Source organism: Sapajus apella, unplaced genomic scaffold, assembly GCF_009761245.1.
Source record: "Sapajus apella isolate SASKATOON/1434 unplaced genomic scaffold, GSC_monkey_1.0 scaffold2, whole genome shotgun sequence".
Lineage (NCBI taxonomy): Eukaryota > Metazoa > Chordata > Mammalia > Primates > Cebidae > Sapajus > Sapajus apella.
Window position 1 is genome coordinate 89,022,086 of NW_022436942.1, and position 22,533 is coordinate 89,044,618.

The 22,533-nt window shown below is 52.0% G+C and overlaps 1 protein-coding gene across 5 annotated transcripts in view; it reads left to right on the forward strand.

Annotated features, from left to right (window-relative positions):
- ADGRD1 (adhesion G protein-coupled receptor D1) overlaps positions 1-22,533 on the forward strand; it is a 171,753-nt gene that overhangs the window by 56,224 nt on the left and 92,996 nt on the right. For all 5 annotated transcript variants that reach the window (XM_032244483.1, XM_032244487.1, XM_032244485.1 and 2 more), the window contains one exon: positions 1,945-2,086. In XM_032244483.1, the coding sequence (XP_032100374.1) occupies positions 1,945-2,086 (142 nt within the window). The remainder of the gene's footprint in view (positions 1-1,944; positions 2,087-22,533) is intronic.

Consider the following 22,533-nt stretch of genomic DNA (forward strand, 5'->3'; position numbering starts at 1 on the left):
GGACCTAGAGTGATGCTTTCTTCTCGATTTCTTTTTTAAAGTTTGTGTTTTATTCTATGTGTGTCATCTGGACTGTGGGCTTGGATCAATAACATGGTCACTTAGGGGAATCACCAGGTAGAGCGGTCGTGTCTGTTACTCACAGGTCGGAGACTCAATGCCCCTGATTTGCTCCACACCCTGTGAACTGGTGATGCTCTGCAGGAAGGAGCTTCTGCAGGAGCAGACAGGGTGTTCATTCCTATGGCGCCATCTTGGTAAACACTTTGTATTTGCAATTCCAGGAGTAATTTCGCATGCTTCTTGGAGGCCTGCCCTGGTTCAGGGATGAGTGTAAGGAGACAGTGCAGAGGCTGGGGTTGGGGTAGGGTATGCTTTTGCTCCGTGAGCCCTGCCGCCCGTCCCAGGCAGGGTCACTGAACATGGTGTTTGAATCTAGTTAGAAGGAAAAACAAATTGAGGAGGAAAAAGATGGTGCCCCAGCTCCCAGGGCTCTGTGGAATGTCCCGAAGGTGATTCTGTGGACATCACCTGCAGATTCCTCAGTCAGTCAGTGCTTTGGATGGCAGATGGGGGAGGCACACAGGACCCAGGCGAGGCCCACACAGAAGCAGATGGCTGGATGACTGCAGGGGGCCTGGTGACCGCACGTCTCATGCGTCTTTGTGTAGTCACCCCAAATTCAAATTCATGCAACAGGTACGTGGTGACCTCTGTGTGCCAGGCAAGGCTGGGACCAAATCAGGCAAATGGGCTGAGGGCACGAAATTAAAGGAGCCAGTCAGTCACCGTCGGGGTCATTCGGTGCCTCACTCACCAGAGCCTGGGTGTGAGCACTTTCTTCAATCTTGCACTTCAAGTGCCTGGCTTCCCTCACCCTCCTCCTGGCCCTGAATATCTATTCAAGCTCATAACCCCACGAGACAGGCACAGTAGGCATAAGTTTGGCTTCTTTTGATTGGTTGCAAGGGACAGAAAACCCATCTTAAACAGTTCTAGGCAAAGGGGGAATTTGTTGGATCATGGAAGCCAAGAGCTCTGCAGGCAGCTGGCTTCAGGAGCAGCTTGATCCAGCATCCCATTGATGTCACTGGGCTCCAGCTGTCGGCAATTTCCTTCTCAGTCAGTCTTCTTCGTCATGATTGCAAGCTGTTCCCGGGGCCTTGTGCCTTCAGGGCATGAGGAGAAGCCTGGCTGGGAGACACAAGGATCTTTGAGCCCACATTCTTCCCCCACCTCGCCTTGTGGCATCTCCTCGGATTTGACTGGATTGGGTGTCATTCCTAAATGGTCCCATGGCCTGTAGGCTGCAGCGTACTGACTGATCCAGACTCGGATACCAGGGCTTCCTCCTGAGTCAAGATGAGTGAACTCCAGGCTGTGTGGGCTGTTAGCGGGGAAGGGGATGGTCACCTGGAGGGAAATGCAGGTGCTTTGATCAGGAAACCGATGAACAAATACTGGGCAGGGAAGACATCAGATGGCCACTGTGCCGTCTTAGAATCAGGGAAATTGAAGTTCAGACAGGGTGAGTTACCTGTCCACGGTCACACAGCTGATTTAAGTGGAGTTGCTGGGATTCGTGCCCTTTGAGTATTTCTGCTTGTTTACACTTCCTGGGCCGTCTTGCTCTTATAAACTCTTTGAGGTCAAGGGCTCTGTCTCACTTCTTGGTCCTGGCATCAAACCTTAAAAAGAGTAGGTACTGAAGATGAGAATTCAAATGACGAGTCAAAACATGGAATAATGGAACTCACCTGCAGGTACCAGCTTCATATCTTCAAGAGAGCAGCTGGAGCTGAATGATAGAAATCAAAGTTTCATCTCAAAGAAGATTTCGGTCTCAAAAGTTTTGGGTGGAACGTTAGGCTCCCAGCCCAGGTTCTGGCTGTGTGCTGCTCCCATGTATTTCCCATTTTGTAATGATTTCCGTCTCTTCTTCAGGATCGCGGAGGCCATGCGTCACCGGGACTACCTGCTGTTTGCCACCAGCCACCTGATTTCCCTGGAGGTGACCCCACTGCCCATGCTGTCTCAGAACCTGTCGGGCTCTCCGCTCATCACCATCTACCTCAAGCACAGACTGGTGAGTGCCGGTGTCTTCGATCTGGTTTCACACTGAGGAATATTGGGTTGTCTGTGTGCTTGCATAAAGAATCTCCGACAGCCTTGGTGCTGGCCAGGACTGGAATCTTCCTGTCCCTGAAGCTCCTTTTCTTGGGCCTTTGTTTCTGAGCTGCAGTGGGAAGCCCCTTGCATAGTGCCTGGGCTGGCCACGTGGTGTTGATGTTGGGGAAGAGGCCTCTGAGCTGGCTCCCGTAGACGTGTGTGCAGCGATCACCGATCTTCCTCTGATTTATAGCAAGTGTCCTTACTGGAGGAGGGGGTACCTTGGCCATCGCCGTCACCATGTGTATTAGCCATCAGCAAGATGTAGCACTGTGCTCTGTTAGAGAGAAACATGCTTCAGAGCTCGGGAGAAACCATTTTTATGCTCTGCCATTGTGTGATAAGCTGTTGGTCCTGATGCTTCATAACCACTTTCCTCTCCACATGTTGTTGATTTTTGCCAGTGAGTAAGAGGGACAGAGACATTGGGGATACAGATGCCCTGCCGTTCTTTAGTAAAAGGCAAAAGGTGTTTACAACCTGAAGAGAAACCAGAGTTTAATACTGCCATTCTTTAAAAAAACGCATACACTGTTTCCCACTCCAGGCTCATGTCAGGAGGTGTGGTGTTGATGTGACACTCAGAGGGTGCAATTTTTCAAGGCATTTATTAAAGAACTCACTGGGGTTTTGGTCTGAAATAACACTAAAGGCATTTCATGGCAGGATTTTCTGTTTCATTCTGTTTTGCTCTGCTCCGTGGCCAAGGCTGAGTGTGTGCACACCTGGATGGGTGTTCCAGTTCCTTCCAGGGTGACTGTGTTTCTGCCCCACCTGGGAAGGGCCCACACGCTTGTGCTGCTGGGTGAGCTGAGTGGTCAAGAGATGGAGATGGGACTGGAGATGAAGAGGGGACTGGAGATGAAGAGGGGACTGGAGATGGAGATGGAGCTGGAGAGGGGACTGGAGGTGGAGATGGAGAGGGGACTGGAGGTGGAGATGGAGAGAGGACTGGAGATGGAGCTGGAGAGGGGACTGGAGGTGGAGATGGAGAGGGGACTGGAGGTGGAGATGGAGATGGAGAGGGGACTGGAGGTGGAGATGGAGAGGGGACTGGAGATGGAGATGGAGAGGGGACTGGAGATGGAGATGGAGAGGGGATTGGAGATGGAGATGGAGATGGAGAGGGGAATGGAGGTGGAGATGGAGAGGGGACTGGAGGTGGAGATGGAGAGGGGACTGGAGATGAGACTGGTCACCTCCAGCTCCTTGCCCTTCCTTTCTGCATATTACCAGCTGTGAGGCTGTTTTCACTGTGTCCCCTGCATTGCTCCCTCTGCCCCTCCCTGGTGTCCCTCTCCTGCCCAGTGACTTCTCACCTTGGCCAGCAGCCTTCTTGTGTTCTCTCTGCTCCATTTTCCACACAGTTTCCCGATTTATTTTTCGATGCACAGATCAGGTGGTGCGTCTCACCTATTCAAAGACCTTCTGGACTCAAGTTTCCCCACGGGAAAATTTACACTCTAGGCCTGTCAGCAGGTCTCTAGCAGATCCTTCTCATCCGGCTCTCCATCTGCACTTCTGGCTCTACTTTCAAGCCCAGCAGGCAGCTGCTGTCATTGCTGGTGCTGTTCCCTGTGCCTGGACGGCCTTCCCCGCACCTCTACTGTCTGAGTTCACCCGTCTCAGGAGGAGCCTCCTCTCCTCCAAGCCCTCTGTGGCCTGTACAGAAGGGAACCTCCCTCCATGCCATCTTTGTGCTGTATTAGCTCTGAGTCTCAGCACTGTATGCTATAATCATTTATGCCAATCAGTAATCCCTTAAATGGCCTGTAGCTTCTCAAGAGGCTGCCAGATCCATCGTGGAGCCGATGGATCCCTTCCCCACCTGCCTGCACTGAGCCCTGACACTGAATGGAGGCTCAGGAGGTGCTACATGATGCTGTGCTGGAGTCACTGCCCTGTCTTGCAGTTGTGCAGTTGACATTTGTGTCTTCTTTTTGTATGGAGAGAAACATCGTCCCCTGCGCAGGCTCTCCCCTCTGCTGTGACGTCAGTAGTGTGGAGAGAATCCTCATTTCCTGCACAGGCTCTCCCCTTTGCTAAGACGTCAGTGATGATGTGCTCCATGGGCTCAGCCTGCATTTGGAAATGTGGCCGTGACATGCAGCAGAGACACTTAGAGCTTCCAGGCTTGAGGATAGGGCAGTGCTGCCCTGAGGCGTGTCAGGCCTGTAGTCAAGAGTTTGTAGCTGGGCATGGTGGCTTACGCCTGTAATCCCAGCACTTTGGGAAGCCAAGGTGGGCAGAGCACCTGAGGTCAGGAATTCAGGACCAGCCTGACCGACATGGTGAAATCCCATCTCTACTAAAAATACAAATTAGCTGGGCATGGTGGCATGAGCCTGTAGCCCCAACTGATCAGGTGGCTGAGGCAGGAGAATCTCTTGAACTCGAGAGGCAGAGGGTGCAGTGAGCTGAGATCACACCATTACACTCCAGCCTGGGTAGTAGGGTGAGACTCTGTCTTAAAAAAAAGAGTCTGTAAAGGCAGGAGGCTCGTTCTGAAGGACTCTGGAACTTCTGTGTGTTCTGAGGTTGAAGGTGTTCTTGTGACTGGGCCGGTACTGTGTATCACAGCAGACCACAGGGGCTGAGGGACGTTGAAGAGCAGGAGTCAGGGATCATCCCAGAAGGTGAAGCTGGGGCACGTGGAGAGGGGAGACAGGAGATGAGAGCGCAGCTTGAGTGCCAGGCTGCAGGGGACCCACACACCTAGTGAGGTGTAACAGGCACACATGCACATGCATACATGCCCATGCACAGGTGCGCACACACACACCCAGTCCACACAGTACATACACAGAGCACACACACACCCAGCACACACACACCCAATGCATACACACCCAGCACACACACACACCCACTACATACATACCCAGCACACACACCCACTGCACACACACCCAGCACACACACACACCCACTACATACATACCCAGCACACACACCCACTGCACACACACCCAGCACACACACATACCCATTGCATACATACACAGCACAGACACTAGCCTGCTGCATACACACCCAGCACACACACCCACTGCACACACACCCAGCACACACACCCACTGCATACACACTCAGCACACACACCCACTGCACACACACCCAGCACACACACCCACTGCACACAAACCCAGCACAGACACACACCCAATGCATACACACCCAGCATACACACACACCCATTGCATACATACCCAGCACAGACACTAACCCACTGCATACACACCCAGCACACACACCCATTGCACACACACCCAGCACAGACACACATACCCAGTGTGCACCACCCAGAACAGACATACGCAGCGTGTACACATCCAGCAGGTACACAGTCCACACTCAGTCCACACATACTAAGCACAGAGACACACCTAAGGCACACGCAGTACACATACACCCAGCACACACATGCACCCAGTACACACACACCCACCACAGACACAACCAACACAAACATCCAGTGCACACATAGCACAGACACAGCCAACACAGACACAGCCAACACAAACACCCAGCACAGACACACCCAGCATGGACATACACACTCAGTATATACACACCCAGTGCACACACACCCGGTGCACACACACCTACCACAGATACACCCAACACAAACACCCAGTGCACACACACCCAGCACAGACACACCCAGCACGTACATACACACTCAGTACATACATACCCAGTGCACACACACCCAGCACAGACACACCCAGCACAGACATACACACTCAGTGCACACACCCAGCACACACACACAGTACATACTCAGTACACACACACCCAGGACATACTCAGTGCACACACACCCAGTGCACACCACACACCCCCAATGCATACACACTCAGCACAGACACAGTACACACACACCCAGTGCACACACACCCAGCACAGACACACCCAGCACAGACATACACACTCAGTACATACATGCCCAGTGCACACACACCCAGCACAGACACACCCAACACAAACACCAGTGTACACACACCCAGCACAGACACACACACAGAGTACATACTCAGTACGCACACACCCAGCACATACTCAGTGCACACACACCCAGTGCACACCACATACCCCCAATGCATACACACCCAGCACAGACACAGCACACACCCACCCAGTGAACACACACCCTGTGCATATATACCCAGCATAGACACCGTACACACACACCCAGTGTACACACACCCAGTGCATATACATCCAGCACACACACTCAGTACACACACACCCAGTGCATACACCCAGCACAGATAAACATAGTACACACACACCCAGCACAGACATACACACAGTACACACACCCAGTGCATACACACCCAGCACAGACACACACATTCAGTGCACACACCCCCAGTGCATACACACACAGCACAGACACATACACTCAGTACACACACACCCAGTGCATACACACCCAGCACAGATATACACACTCAGTACACACACACCCAGTGCACACACACCCCAGCACAGACATACACAGTACACACATAACCAGGCACACACACCCAGTGCATACACACCCAGCACAGACATGCACACTTAGTACACACACACCAGTGCATACATACCCAGTGCATGTATCTGCAACCAGCACTGGTGGGCACACACGTGCACATACCCAACCTTAGTACACCACATGCACACACACCCAGTATACACACATGCACACACACCCACTTCCCATCCTCGCTAGGTCAGGCAGGTAAGAGCCCTGGAATCTGGAAAGTGTAAAGTGATCTTGTTTTGTGTGGTACGGCTTCTCCCTCTCCTGCACAGAGTCTCCAGGGTGCCTCACCCAGGGACCCAACACCTCTGTCTGCTCTCCTGCCCAGGCAGCCCCCACCTCTCCCATCCCTCCAGCTCCCAGGAAGGCAGGGAGGCAGTAAACTGAGTCACAGCCACGTGGTTAGGTTACAGGGCTGATGCCTGCATTCTCGCAGGTGTCTGCACGCCTGACCCTTCACCCTGGGAATGGGGGGCATCGGCTCGGGTTCTGGTTAAATCCCGCCATGCCTCTGCTGTGGAGGATACCCCCTGTGGTGCCTGATGAATGGTAGTCTTAGAGGTTGGCTCATCCCAGTGGTTTCCCACTGAGAGGGTCCACCAGTGAGACGGGTTGGAAGCTCCACCCCAGGTTGGCCGCCCTGCTTAACGCTTCCATCAGGCTGCCCCCTCAACCACTGACTTCAGGCCACGAGGACCCCTATGTTAAAAAATTCTGTGATTCTATTTTCTTAGGAAACCAACTTGAGTCAGTTATGACTGGTGCAAAATGAAACAGAAAAGAGCCCAATTCCCTGATAGGGAGGGGTTTTGCCTTTTACACAGTGAAGGGCACATAAACGTGTTCTGCTTAACGCTGTTTAATGGCCCCATTGAATCATTTCTGTTACCAGAGGTGTTGACATTCTCAACACCTCTTTCTCAAAGCACAGCTGTTTCATTTCTACCATCCTTTATCAATAAGCTTAGTGATTTACTTTCAAGACAGACTAAGGTGTTTGAGAGGGGCTTTACTTTTGGCTTCCAGTGCCCAAAGCTGCTTCTGGTTCTGTGAGGTCCTGCAGGTGGGGGTGGGAGCGTGGGTGGGGCCCGGGGACGTGAGAGACAGCGTCTCAGCAAGGCTGGGGCACAGACTCATGGGTCTCTGGTTCAGAACAGCTGTGGTGGCTCAGACTGTGTCTGGGCGAGCACGCTTCAGAGCCCTGCACAGATGCCTCTGCAGGATTTTGCCTTTTTACATTGTTTGCTCCCAAGCTATTAAGTTATACAGATTCAGACCCTGACCTCGGGCCGACTCCAGCAGTGGCCTCTGCTGGACTGGCTCCTGCTGCTCCTCCTTGGTCACCCTGACCGCTGGCCACTGTCCCACCCAGCTCTAGGGGCCCCCGATGGGCTGAGACCTTCTGCAGCTCAGGCTCTGCTGTCAGGCAGAGTGGGTCTCCAGGGTGCCTCACCCAGGGCTATGCAGGAGGCCTTTCCAGCAGTTCCATTGAGGGCCTGGACAGGGATAGTGCCCACACACCACCCTGGGATGCCAGGGGTTTTTGACATGACAGTTGATCAGAAACTGCAGTGTTCTCGTTAGTCAAAATTGCTCACTGCCTTCAATCAAAATCTAAAGTTTTAAATCAGCATTGAAATGTCAACTTCCCAGGTCAATGAAAATGAAACCTTATTCCTTAGAAGGGAGCAAGGAATGAGCAAAGCAGATTCTTGGGAAATTTGAGAATTAGAATAAGCACCCAAAATGCATATTGCAAAGAGTCCAGTGCTGTCAATTTTGCTGTTGTCAAAAATGTGCTCATCAGATGGCCTCAGCTCCACCGGAATGCCAATCAGTCCCAAAGCCAGGCCATTGCTCAGGCTGTCAAATTCTGGAAGGGACTGAGTGTAATGAGGGTGCTGGAGGGAGATATTTCCGGGCCAGACCCTCAGCTCCAGCCAGGGCACAACTCAGTTCCTCATGCATGCCTAACAGCATCCCAGGGCTGAGCTCAGGGAAGAGGTTTGGTTCCCAAGGCTTACATGCAGTGGGGCACTGGCGATCTGAGGAGGGAAGCAGAGGCACTGGTGGCCAAGGGAGGTCTGCAGGCCGAGTGCTAAGGCTTTGATACGTGGGCTGTGCCCACCTGGACATGGGTTGTATCTGAACGAGGCAGTTGCCTGAGCCGTGGACATTTGTACATGAAGCCCTTGCTAAGGCTGCACCCTGGACATGGACCCAAGGCCCCCGGACCTCAAAGAAGCCCTAGGCTCTCTCTCCATGCAATGTGGGGAATCTGTGTCCTCAGGACTGGGCACCTCCTCACACTAGGCCATTCTCTGGGTGCAGCTTTCAGGGGCCAGGCCCGGGATGGCCAGTGTGAGGAGCAGCCCAGGACACAGGGTGATTTTGGGCTGAGTTTTGGCCTTCTTGGGGTGTCACTGTCACCACAGCTTGTGACTTCTGAAGAGCAGCCCTGAATCTGCGCTTTAAGTTATATCTCTGGATTTGTCTTGTTGGCAGCTAATTCGAATTTGTTTTTAGTGTTGTCAAAATAGAGAAAAAAAAAAAAAAAGCAACCCTATGTGTGGGTTGCATTCAGCCAAGAGGTCAACAGTTTACAACGTCAATGTTTTAAGCTTTTTATTCTGAAATGATTTTAGGCTTACAGAAAAAAAATGGCAAGATTAGTACAGAACTCCCCTGTCTACAGACACAGATCACTCACCCATCTTCCCTGATGATGGAATTTTTAAGTACAATGATTGAAACTGGGAAATTGACACTGATATTAACAACAGACGCTTTTCGAATGGTGTCAGTTTTCTCACGTGCAGCTTTTCTTCAGTCCCGGGATCTCAGCTCGGCTGGCACAGAGTATTTAATTGTTATGTCTCCTAGGCAACTGCAGCTTGTACGGGTTCTTAGCTTCACTTTGTCTCCCATGACCTTGGCCCTTCCGCGGTGGCACGGCCGGTGCTTTGTGGATTATCCCTGGATGCTTGCTCCCGATTAGGCTGAGGCGATGTGTCTTTGATAAGAATGCCAGGGAAGTGAAAGAGTCCTTCCTGATCACAGCATGAGGCTGTGTGAGTTGGCCTATGGGTTGCCAAGCCACAGACATGTATTTTCTCACCATTCTTGGGGTTGAAAATTCAAGATCAGGGTGTCGGCAGGTTTGGTTTCTCCTAAGGCCTCTCTCCTTGACTCACAGGCAGCATCTTCTGCCTGTGACTTCACGTGGTCGTCTTTCTGTACGTATCTGTGTCCTGATCTTCCTTCTTTTTTTGAAATAGGGTCTCACCCTATTGCCCAGGCTGGAGTGCAGTGGCGCAATCACAGTTCACTGCAGCTCTGATCTGCAGGGTTTAAACTGTCTTCCTGCTTCAGCCTCCTGAGAATCTGGGACCTCAGGCATGCATCACAATGCCCAGCGAATTTTTCAGTTATTTGTAGAGATGAGATGTCACTATGTTGCTCAGTCTGGTCTTGAACTCCTGGGCCCAGGCAGTTCTGCCTTGGCCTCCCAAAGTGCTGGGATTACAGGTGTGAGCCATTGCGCTCAGCTCTGATCTCTTATAAGGACACTGGTCATATCGGATTAGGGCCTACCCTAATGACCTCATTTTATCTTCATCACCCTTCGAAGACCCTGACTCCAAACACTGTTGCATTCTGAGGTACTGGGGGTTACGGCTTCAACAGGTGACTTTAGGGGGAACAATTCGGCCCCAGCACAGCGAGTATGGGATGTGGATGTTTAATATTGCTGGTGATGCTCGCTTAGGTGGTGTGGGTGAGATGGTGTCCGCCAGGTGAACCCATTGTAAAAGGATGGTTTTCCCCTTTGTCTAGAATAAGTATCTTGGTGGTGGGGAGATGCTGTGAAACTACACAGCCATCCTTCTGCTCATCCTCCTCTGTGAATTTCTACATCCATTGATGGTTCTTGCCTGTAAAAATTATTACTGTAATGTTTGTCTAACAATGACTTTGTATTTCCATCATTCCTTCTGCATTTATTAATTGCAATTCTATGATCAGTACAAACCGTTATTTATTTATTCACTTGCTTATGTTGCTATGGCTGAGGGGTACTATTTCATTACATACACAGGGTACCCTCTGGCCCTATCATTATGGATTCTGTTGTTCCCATTGTTCCAGCTGTGACCATTGGGAGCTTTGTCCAGTTGATTTTTGCCTCCTTTGATGCCTCATTCATTATTTGAGTCCCTCCTTAGAGTCAGGGATTAAAGATATGTTGGGCTCATAGAATCAGCTCTTTCACTGAGGAGCCCTTGTGCATTTTGGTTGGAGAATGATATTTAGAAATCATGATCAGGGACAGGGTGTGCTCATTTCTGCTGGAGTGTCACTGTTCTAGACCCTCTTTCTCAGTGGACAGAGCCAGGAAATCTGTGTGTACGTGTTCTCAGAAGCACATGCACGCATCTGCATCCACCTGCATTTATCTCTGTGCATGTGTGTATGTGTTCTCAGAAGTACATGCATGCATCTGCATCCACCTGCATTTATCTCTGTGCATGTGTGTATGTGTTCTCAGAAGTACATGCACGCATCTGCATCCGCCTGCATTTATCTCCGTGCATGTGTGTATGTGTTCTCAGAAGTACATGCACGCATCTGCATCCACCTGCATTTATCTCTGTGCATGTGTGTGTGTGTTCTCAGAAGTACATGCACGCATCTGCATCCGCCTGCATTTATCTCCGTGCATGTGTGTGTGTGTTCTCAGAAGTACATGCATGCATCTGCATCCACCTGCATTTATCTCTGTGTATGTGTGTGTGTTCTCAGAAGTACGTGCACGCATCTGCATCCGCCTGCATTTATCTCTGTGTATGTGTGTGTGTGTTCTCAGAAGTACATGCATGCATCTGCATTTATCTCTGTGTATGTGTGTGTGTGTCTGTGTTGCAAACTATGATTGCATTCTGATACCTGTTTCTGGTCTAAGACTGCAGTATTTATTTAGCCTTTCCTTGTTATGCTTTTCTTTCTCCCAAAGTAGGAAACCTGTCTCTCATTATTCTAAATAATTTTATTTGTGTAAACATGCTGCACACACAGGTTCAGAACTGCTAACCCACACCCTTGTGGGAAATGTATTTACTGATGAGGAGACACTGCTGTTCACATCCTCTCTGCTTTTAGCCTTACACCATATAGTTAAGATACCATTTCTCTGTGTCCCACAGCTGCCTCCTTTCTTCTGCCTCCCTTCTTGTAGCATCACTTAGAATACAGCCAAGTTCATTTGCTGTCATTGGTACTCTCTTCTGGGTCCCCCACATGTTGGTTGATTTTCAGTGTTGGTGTATTTGAGGGGTATGTGAACCATACTGTGGTTCTAAGGTCACATCTACACTAAGGCGTCCTCCAAGGTGCGGCCCACCCCCGCTCTGTCTCTAAAGTCAGATCTACACCAAGGCGTCCTCTGAGGTGTGGCACACCCCTGCTCCGTATCCATCTTCCATTCTTTGCACCCTGTTCCCACCCATTTCCCCAAGTAAGCAGGTCCCACTGGTTTCTGTGTGTTGTTTTTTTTTTTAATTTCTTTTGTGCCAAATGAACAGATACATGTACTTCTTTATACTCCCTTCTGTGTCCTGTGAAGGGTAGTACACCGTAGAAACTCTTTTATACTCAGTTTATCCTGGAAGTCACTTCAAACTTGTCTGCAGAGGCCTTCCAGCTTCTCAGCTGCACAGCACTCCACTCAAGGGCTTATTCATCCCCTCTCCTACTCATGTGCATTTGAGTTGTTACCAATATTTTGTATAAATAACATGTTGTGGCAAATGACCATGTGAAGCTGCATATTCCTGTAGTGGGCTGCCAGCCTCTGTCCTGGGAGCCCGGAAAGTTTTTATCTACTGCAGAGGGACCACCTTCTTCCCCCTTACGTTGACCCTCGGACAGTGAAGTGAAAAACAGCAGGGAGAAGACCACTAATCTCTGCAGATGCCTTTTGCTCGTGACCCAGGTGTTTGTATTTAAGTCATTTCTGAAGGTTCAACCTGACGAGCTGTCAGCCACAGATGAAGGCAGAACGGACCTGAAAGCCGAGTGATGTCTCAGGTTAGCATCTGGATGATCTGGGTAATGGTTTTGGGAGTGGCAAAGCCTAGAATTAGCCACCCCCCAGGTACAGTGTTTTCCTGCCCCTGGCAGAGTGGCATGCAGGAAGCAGGTACAGGCAGCCCTGCTGGCCAGGTCACTGGCGTTCTCTGTGACATCAGGGTCAGAGAGGCCCACAGGAAGGGCTGGAGCCTGGTGCTGGTGCCCAGTAGCTAACTCCTCAGTATGCTGGCTGTCCTGGCAGAAGGGAACTTGAGTGTGACTTCTAATGGTCCCTAAAGCTACCGGGGTTTCCAATGTGGCTGATGCCGCAGCAGACCCACTCGAGCATTCTGTGTGTTTTGGACACTTTCAGTCATGTTTTGGTCAGTGATAGATCGCGTGTACCGCAGGGGTCCCACCAGACTGTGAGAGCAGGTTTTCCTGTCCCTTGTCTGTTTCGATGTGTTTAGATGCACAGTCCTTCCCATTGTGCTGCAGCCGCTGGCAGTGCCCAGTGCAGTAGTGGGTACAGGTTTGTAGCCTAGGAGCCGTAGCTTACTCCACATAGCCAGGCGTGTGGTGGGCTGCGCATCCAGCTTTGTGTAAGTCCACTCTGTGATGTTAACAGCACGATGAAACTGCCTCATGATGCATTTTCAGAATGTGTCCTTGTCATGAAGCCATGCAAGACTGTACTGCTTTTCTTGGAGGCACCATTCAGCCTTCCAGACACGAGAAGCGGGGAAGGGAGTGGTGCACCGGCGTCTCTGTGTGAGAAGCTCGGGCAGGGAGGGCCCTCTGGACCATTTTCTCGCTGGTCCTGAGGCCTGCTGGCTGTGGCCCAAGGGCAGGGACGGCATGGTGGCCCGGGGGAGACGTCTCTGCAGGCACTTCTCCCTTCCTGGCCCCCGTGAATTACAGGCCCTTCGCGCGTTGATGCTGTGGATGGGAGCTTTGTAGAAGGCCATGTTTTTGTCTTCTGTGAAGCATGAAAGGTGCCAGTTTGGAAACCAGAGAAAAAGAGAGGGTGGATTAAAATGCAGTCCCTGTTTTAATGGTTGGTTACTGTAGTTATTTTAAAAAAGAAAGTGTTTGAATAAGGAATCTTGTCTTGAAAAGAGGTGGAGAGGCATTTTTATCATACCAAAAGGGGATGGTAATTAAGGCTTGTCTTAGCCAAGCGTTCTCTAGGGCTTTGGGGTTTTTCTTTGAAGGTTGCTTTTATACTTCTGAGGATGTTCTGGGGCCCTGCTCTTCTGAGTTGAAGTGATGTGTCTGATGGGAAGATTTTCCCTGGCGGTGCTCTCTGACAGGCGTGAGGAGGGGGTGAACTCAGAAGAGAGTCACACGCTTGTCCCCCACATCGTTGTCAGGGAAGCATGACATGGAGGCTGCAGGAATTTTTCCCAATATGGGCTGAGCTCTTGAGACCTGAAGCTGAGATGTTTTTTTTTTTTTTTTTTTGGTACAGAGTCTTGCTCTGTCACTCAGGCTGGAGTGCAATGGTGTGATCTTGGCTCACTGCAACTTCCACCTCCTGGGTTCAAGTGATTATCCTGCCTCAGCCTCCTGAGTAGCTGGAATTACAGACATGCTCCTTACAAAAAAATTTTTGTAATTTTAGTAGCAACAGGGTTTCACCATGTTGTCCAGGTTGGTCTTGAACTCCTGGCCTCAAGTGATCTGCCCACCTCAGCCTCCCAAAGTGCTGGGATTACAGGCATGAGCCACTGTGCCCAGCCTGAGATGCCTTCTTTTGCTGGCACAGGATGGGGTGTAAGCTCCCCAGGGTGTGAGGGACGGGGTTGCAGGCCCATCCTGGAGGCTCTGAGGGGCCACCTGGTAAAGCCTGGGTGTGAGGCTGAGCACTCCGCATGCTGTGGAGTTGCACCAGCGAAGCCCATGGAGGCCCTGGGACACGTGACCATGTCGCTCTGTCCGTTTCATGTCCAAATGTGCCAGTGCCATCAGTGCTTCTGGGCTGCGGATGACAGGTGGGAATGGACAGTGAGGCACCCTCCGTGCTTCTCCCCTACACTCTGCAGACAGATGGGGCAGCGGTGGACATGGCTGGGTCGTGGACTCTGTCTAAGCGCATGGTCCTGGTTTCTGGCCTTTCCTCCAGAGGGCTGGGTGGCCTCATTACACCTGCCCTTCTGAGCTGCATGGAATTCCTTCTCCTCCCAAAGGGCCCATTTTAACGTCTGGGGGGTCCTTTGCCTCTGGAGTGCTTCCTGGTGACGTGGAGCTCCAGCATCTGTATCCGCCTGAACAGAGGGTGTTCCCAGGCACAGAGTGCAGTCCAGACTTTGGCCTTTTGAAGTTGACCTGTGTTTCCGGGGCTTGATCTTCCACGGGAACTGGTTTGGCGTGTTGAGATGCTTTGGGGTCAGGGCACTGTGGCTGTGGGGCTGGCCTGCGCATTGCAGGATAGGTGTGGAGCAGCATCCCTGGCCTCTGCCTACTTGATGCCAGCAGCCCCTCCCCAGGTGTGACAATTAGGTGCGTCTCTAGACATTGTCCAGATTCCCTGGGAGACTCCCAGGTGAGAGTCCGAAGTGGATGCTATTGCAATATTCATGGCTAGATTCTACTGGTCGCTATTTCATATTCCACTGCATGAATGTACCATGACCAACTCATCCGTGTATCCATAATTTGACTGTTTCCAGTTTCAGACTATTGAACAGTCACTTTCCTGTGCTTCTCAGATGATTATATTCAGAACCATATTTGGGGGAGATGCAAGCAAGTGGGTGGCTTCTCTTGGAGTCAGGGATCTTTCTGGTAGGGGTTGTGGCACGCAGCTGTTATTTCTCTAGGATTTGCTGTAAATGAGGGAAAAAAGATTTATTATGAATGAAGCAAGTTTCATTTTCTTCCCATGCTCGTTCTCTGGTGCACTGTAGACCCAGCATATCTCTACTCTGCGCGCGCGCGCGCGCACACACACACACACAAAACACACCCCCAAACATTGTTTGAAATCCCACTCCCCAGAGATGACCAGTGTCAACACTGTGGTGACTTCTTTGGGGGGCTTCCATAGGTGTGTGTGTGCACACAATTTCATATAAATGGAGTTCTGCTATACATGCCATTTTGCAGCTTCAGTTTTTAAATTTGCCATATCTGTATTTCCATGCCAATAGCCACAAACCGTATCATAATTTTCATGGCTGCTTAATAGTCTATGTTTGTTATCCTGCTGTTAGACGTCTGGCTTTGGGTTTGCATTCTGACAATGCTATAATGAATCTTCTGTGTTCTTGCTAGGTTATCTCTGCAGGATGAATTCCTAGAGGTAGAATTATTCTGTTAAATGTCTACACACTTTTTTCTCATCTTAAAATTTATTTTGGTTGCTTAAGCCAGCTCTATATTTATTTACTGAGGGAGCAGGTAGACTCGTAGACTCACAGACTCAAAAAAATTAGAGCTGGGGGTTCAGGTTACTCGGACCAAACTTCTCATCACCCTGCATCCCCCTGCCAGCCATGTTTTAAAAGCAAGCATGTTATTGGAGTATAATATGCTTGCAGAAAAGCAGGTACATACGTGTACGGTGTGACAGTTTTCAAAGTGAACATCCCCGTGAACTCACCCCTTAGATCAAGAAGCAGCACACGGCCAGCACCACGGAATGCCCTTGTAGATGCTGGCGGAACAGAGCTGCCGGGTGTTCTAGTGAGCACGTTTCTGCTGGGGAACCTGTGTGCCCTTCCTTGTGGGATCTGCCCAGGACGGCATTGTTGGGTCAAGGGGTGTGTTCAGCAGAAACAGACAGTGCCCGGTGACTTCTCCAGGGTGGGCACTGGCTCACTGTCCTCTTGGCAGAGTGTGAGAACTCCAGTGTCCAGCATTGAGTGTGGCCTGTCTTTTTCCAGTTCAGCCATTCTGGTGGCTAATGTTGTCTCATTCTGTTTTTTATTTGCTTTTCCTGGATGATGCTGGTGACCTTTTTATGTTTATTGGACATCAATATCCTTTAAGAAAAATCTACTCAAGTCTTCTGCTCATTTCTCTGTTGTGCTGTCTGCTTTTCTTTTGATTTTTTAAGGAGTTTTTGTGTATTTTGAGTATGAGTTATTCGTTGAATATACGTATTGCAAATGTCTCTTCCATTGGGTCTTGCCTTTTAACTCTGATGGTGTCTGCTGGTGGACGGCACTTTTCAATGCCAGTGCAGTCGGTTTATCAAGCTCTTCTGACATGTTCAGTGCTTTCTGTGTCCTGGTCAAGGAATCCTGCCTAGCCCAGGGCCGTGAAAGTAGGCTCCGGTGTTGCCTGGAGCGTTTGTTGTTTTTGCTTTCATGTTTGGGCCTGAGCTCCTCCTCTACTTGTTTCTGTGTCTGCAGTGAAGTAGAGGTTGAGACTGACCGTTTTCCCCATACGGATATCTAATTTACCCAGCTCCATGTGTGGGAAAGACAAACCTCCCTCCTAGCTGTGGTGCCACCTTTGCCGTCAGTCACGTGAAGGGTGACGTGGCTGTTTCCAGACTCTGCTCTGTCCGTCATCCCGTTTGCATGCTGGTACAGCTGCGGCTGCCGAGTTGTATTCCAAGGCCTGAGACCGGCTCGTGTACACCCTCCAGCTGGACATTTCAGGCTGCCTCGGCTATTTTTGGTGAGATATACATTTAAAACTTTAATGTACATTGTGAACCTGCACTACAGGAAGGTCGTAACCATTTGTCCAGCCACCGGCGGGGTGCAACAGTGCCACCTCTCCCACACCACTGCAGACTCTGATGCCCAGGAAGTCACACCTGGTTGTCATTTGTATCTGCATCGTTTTGGTCATTGGTGAGGCTTCCTAAGTGGATTGGCAATCTGCGTTTCTCTTTATGGTGCACACCCCCTTCTTCCCTTATTTCTCCACTGGAGTGTTTGTTTCGTTAGTGACTTCTGAGAGCGCTCGATATAGTACCAATGTTAACTCATTGCCGGCTGCTGCAATCTACCAGGCTTATTTTTTATATTGACTAATATGGCTAGTGCAGATGAGCACTTGAACTTGCAGTGAGAAGCCGTTCCCCCAACCCCGGCCTCTGTGCCTCCACCTCCTCTGCCTCTCCTGAACCTGCAGTGAGACTCCATTCTCCCGACCCCAGCTTCCATGCCTCCACGACCTCTGCCTCTCTTGTTCCTGTGGTGAGAAGCCATTCCCCCGAACCCGGCCTCTAACTCTCCTGAACCTGCAGTGAGACTCCATTCCCCCGACCCCGGCCTCCGTGCCTCCACCTCCTCTGCCTCTCCCTGAACCTGCAGTGAGACTCCATTCCCCTGACCCTGGCCTCCGTGCCTCTACCCCCTCTGCCTCTCTTGAACCTGCAGGAGAATCTGTTACCCTGACCCCGGCCTTCCTGCTTCCACCTCCTCTGCTCCTGCCACCTGTCTCCCTCTGTCAAGACCATTGGGCTCACACTGGACACACATGGCTAATCCAGGATCACCTCCCACCTCCAGACATTTAATTTGCCCACATTGGAAAGGTCCCCTTGCCACTTAAAGTGACATGTACAGGCTGTGGGGATGAGACTGTGGACCTCTCTGGCAGAGGGTGGGCATTATGTTTTCTCCACTGCAGAGGGTAAATTAGGAATCTGTAGGAAGAGGAAGCCTTTTCAGCAGTTCTCGAGGCAGCGGCTGGATCTCTGCGAATGCAGCTAGGTCTCAGAATGCATCCCCAGCGTTGTAGGGTGCGCAGGCCCTTCCTCAAGCGTACCCACCTGGGTGAATGGGATTCTCTGTATCCAGATCTCTCTGCTCCAGTTGATGTGGCAGACACAGGGTCAGACAGAAGCTTGTTGGACATCATCCCTTCCCCTAGGGCAAGGCTGGATGAGGGGCTCTCTTCATCCCTCCCCCAAGGGCAAGGCTGGATGAGGGGTCTCTATCCCTTCCCCGAGGGCAAGGCTGGATGAGGGGTCTCTTCATCTCTCCCCCAAAGGCAAGGCTGGGTGAGAGGGGTCTCTTTATTCCTCCCCTGAGGGCAAGACCAGGCGAGGGGTCTCTTCAGCTACACATCGGGGCAGATCAGGGGTGTCAGCCATGTCCTGGGGAACAGTAGTCTGCTTGCCTCAGCAGAACAGCAAACTCACTTTCCTGTGTCCTTTGGCATCTGCAGCGTGGATGCCATGGAATGTGGCACGTGACGCCTGCCTTGTGGCACACTGAGACTGAAAAGAGCAGGATCCAACAGTGCTTTAATCCATGGCTGAAGCTCATTGCTTTGAATGCGCTGGGGTTTGCAGAGCACAGGTCAGCTGTTGTGTGGGGGAGACACCAGTGTGGCATCTGTAGCCTGTTGTTCTGGGGTCATCTTGGTTACAGCCGCCTCTGTCACAATACGCAGTGTCAGAGCTCCTTCCAGAGCAGCACTCACCCACAGGCAGGGCCCCCTCCCAGGGCCACTCTTTTCACCAGTGTTTCTGAATGGGCCACATGGGAGCCTGGAATGCAGGAAGGGCAACACCTCATCACCTGGGAGCACCGGCTGCTGCTCCCCAGTCTCTGCCCTGAACACAGGGCCACTCTTGCCGGGGGCCTGCAGGGCTTCCTGACTGGTGCCCCACACTGACAGCTGCTCCTCTGCCCCCTTCAGCTCTCCCCTCCACAGCAGGATGAGTGCCCTTTAAAGAAGCAGATCTGGTCACCTCCCTCCTCTGCTGTGGACTCTTCTGGGCCCCTGTCACTCAGGGTGGCGACAGACTGTGACCTGTGACCCACAGGCCTGTGTGATCAGCCCAGCCTCATCTTGAACCTCTGTTCTCCTCTGTCTGTGCCCTGGCCTCCAGGCCCTTGCACATGCTGTCCCCTCTGCCTGGAGCACTCTCCTTCTCCCCTTCCGGCTTGCTCCTGGTTGTCCTCCGGCCTCAGCTCTGCTGCCTCTCCTGGGGCCCCTTCCCAGCGCTCCTGGCCTGGGTGGGCTCACCGCCCCGTGTCCTGTTCCTGTGGCTGTTCAGTGCGCATTTGCCTTTCCCACCAGGTGGTGTGTGCCATGCGTTTTGCTTGCCCGGAAATGCAGGGCCTGTGCCACACAGTAGGGCCCTTTGCCAAGAAGGAAGCTGAGCTTAGAAGCAGCATGAGCTGCTCGGGGTGACACAGCCGGGCAGCCGCATCCCGGGGGAGGCCAAGTTCTCACTGTGAGTGCAGCTTCAGCGGCGTGTGTTTCCTCCGCAGAATAAGTTCAGACCGTGGTCTGCACCTTCAGACCCCTGCTGCATTTTATGCCTCGAGATGGAAATGCACTGAGCCGAGACACAGCTTCTCTGTGCTTAATTGATGATGGGATGTTAGTTGCCCCCACAAGTGATGTTTGGTGGCTTATTTGAAAACAGAAACATGGCTGCAGCCAATCACTTGCATAGTGTGTTGTTGTTATTATTTACCGAAAAAATGGTATTATAACAGTGTTAATAGAAGCCAAGCCAAAAGGAGAAAAATGGGCCCGTTTCCTACACATACACTCGTTACAGTGCATGCACACAGGCATGAATGCTTTATAAGTGGAAATTATAATGTAGATAAACATTTTATTCTCCCAGTTAATTATTTTCAATATATGTGTAAAAGGCAAGATGATTGCTTGGAGATTTATTCATACCCAAATCAATATGAGTCACGTTCTACCACTATTAAGGTTCTCCTGTTCTCCTTTCCATTTACCTGCTTTAAAAACAGCAAAGCTTATTTGGGTTTAAAAATAAAAAAAAATTAACTTGGATGTGGCTCCTCCCATTCCCAGCCCCTTTATGTCAGGCCCCTGGAGAGGCATGAGGAGAGCAGTGCTCAGCTTTGCAGCCTTGTGAAGGGCAGCGGGTTTTACTCGCTGCAGCGGGTCTCACTCACTGCCCCGGATCTCACTCACTGTCCCGGGTCTCACTCACTGCCCCCGGTCGCACTCACAGCAGCAGGTCGTACTCACGGCAGCGGGTCACATTCACAGCAGCGGGTCGCACTCACTGCAGCGGGTCGCACTCACTGCCCCGGGTTGCACTCACTGCAGCGGGTCGCACTCACTGCCCCGGGTTGCACTCACTGCAGCGGATCTCACTCACTGCCCCGGGTCTCAACCATTACTCACTGCACTGGGTCTCACTCACTGCCCCCGGTCTCAGCCATTACTCACTGCAGCAGGTCTCACTCACTGCCCCGGGTCTCACTCACTGCAGCGGTTCTTACTCACTGCAGCGGGTCTCACTCACTGCACTGGGTCTCACTCACTGCAGCGGGTCTCACTCACTGCCCCAGGTCTCAGTCACTGCACCGGGTCTCACTCACTGCACTGGGTCTCACTCACTGCAGCAGGTCTCACTCACTGCCCTGGGTCTCACTCACTGCCCTGGGTCTCAGTCACTGCACTGGGTCTCACTCGCCACCCCGGGTCTCACTCACTGCACTGGGTCTCACTCGCCACCCCGGGTCTCACTCGCCACCCCGGGTCTCACTCACTGCACCGGGTCTCACTCGCCACCCCGGGTCTCACTCGCTGCCCTGGGTCTGTCTCACTGCCCCGGGTCTCACTCGCCGCCCTGGGTCTCACTCACTGCCCCGGGTCTCAGTTGCCACCCCGGGTCTCACTCACTGCACCGGGTCTCACTCGCTGCCCTGGGTCTCACTCGCCGCCCCGGGTCTCACTCGCCACCCCGGGTCTCACTCGCCGCCCCGGGTCTCACTCGCCACCCCGGGTCTCACTCACTACACTGGGTCTTACCATACCAGCAGTCTGGAAGCCTTGGACTTTCCCACCCGCATAGCTCAGTGTCTTTGCAGTGCCAGGAGGGCATGTGCATGCTAAGCCCAGGGCAGGTGGCAGGTGGCGCAGGGCAGCCACGCATTAGAATTCTTCTCCACCTTGGAACCTGCATCTCGCCTACCTGCTGTCTCTGGGTTGCTAGGTGTCCACTCTAATTTGGTATTGCAGAGCCAACACTCCTCCCACGAGGGAGCAGATCCCACTTACTCCCATCCAGAACTGTCCAGCGGAGAGCATCTTTCTTCTCTGTGATTGGGGCCAGAAAACAGAGGGGCCGATACTACAATTGGGGGCAGACGTGGCAAGTGGAAATGTCCCCAGCTTAGCCATTGGAGTGGCCCACAGTGTTGGGAGGTGGACACTCATGAGTGTGGGCTGTTTCCGCCTGGCTGGGGGTAGAGGTGACGGAGGGGCTGCCTGCCTCTGACTCTGCCTAAAGAGCATAGCTGGGGCGCAGGTGGAGAGGGCGGCAGTGATGGGTAGGCTGGTCCTTGACCTCAGGGTCAGAAGCAAACCTGATGTGATGGGTCCACCAGTGACAGGGTGGCTGTGGGGGAGCAGGGCCATCCTGTCCCCCAACCTGCTGATTTTCTTAGCAAAGCTATTTGCCTCGAACTTTTCCTGATTTTTAAATATTTGCAACACACAAAAGGGACAAGACTAGGATGCAGGCCGACACCTGAGGGTAGATGGAGCAGGGTGGGGACGGCCTCCAGTGGAGGAGGAAGCCTGTGGCCATCTCCCCAGAGACCTTCCAGGCCAAGCTTAGAGGCAAGCTCCAGCCTGCCTGCGGGAGAGGCCAGGAAACTGCTGGGTCCAGTCCTCTGTTGAGGGCCCTGAGCTGTATGTGGAGCAGGAATGCATGCTGCTTCCTGCTCCTCCTCCCTGAGGCAGGACGGTGCAAGAGGCCTGTGCTCCCAGCCCCACAGGCTCCAGCTCAGCTCCCAGTTCCGCCAGGACCCTCAGAGGGTGACCTTTCCAGTGCCAGGGAAATGGGGGAA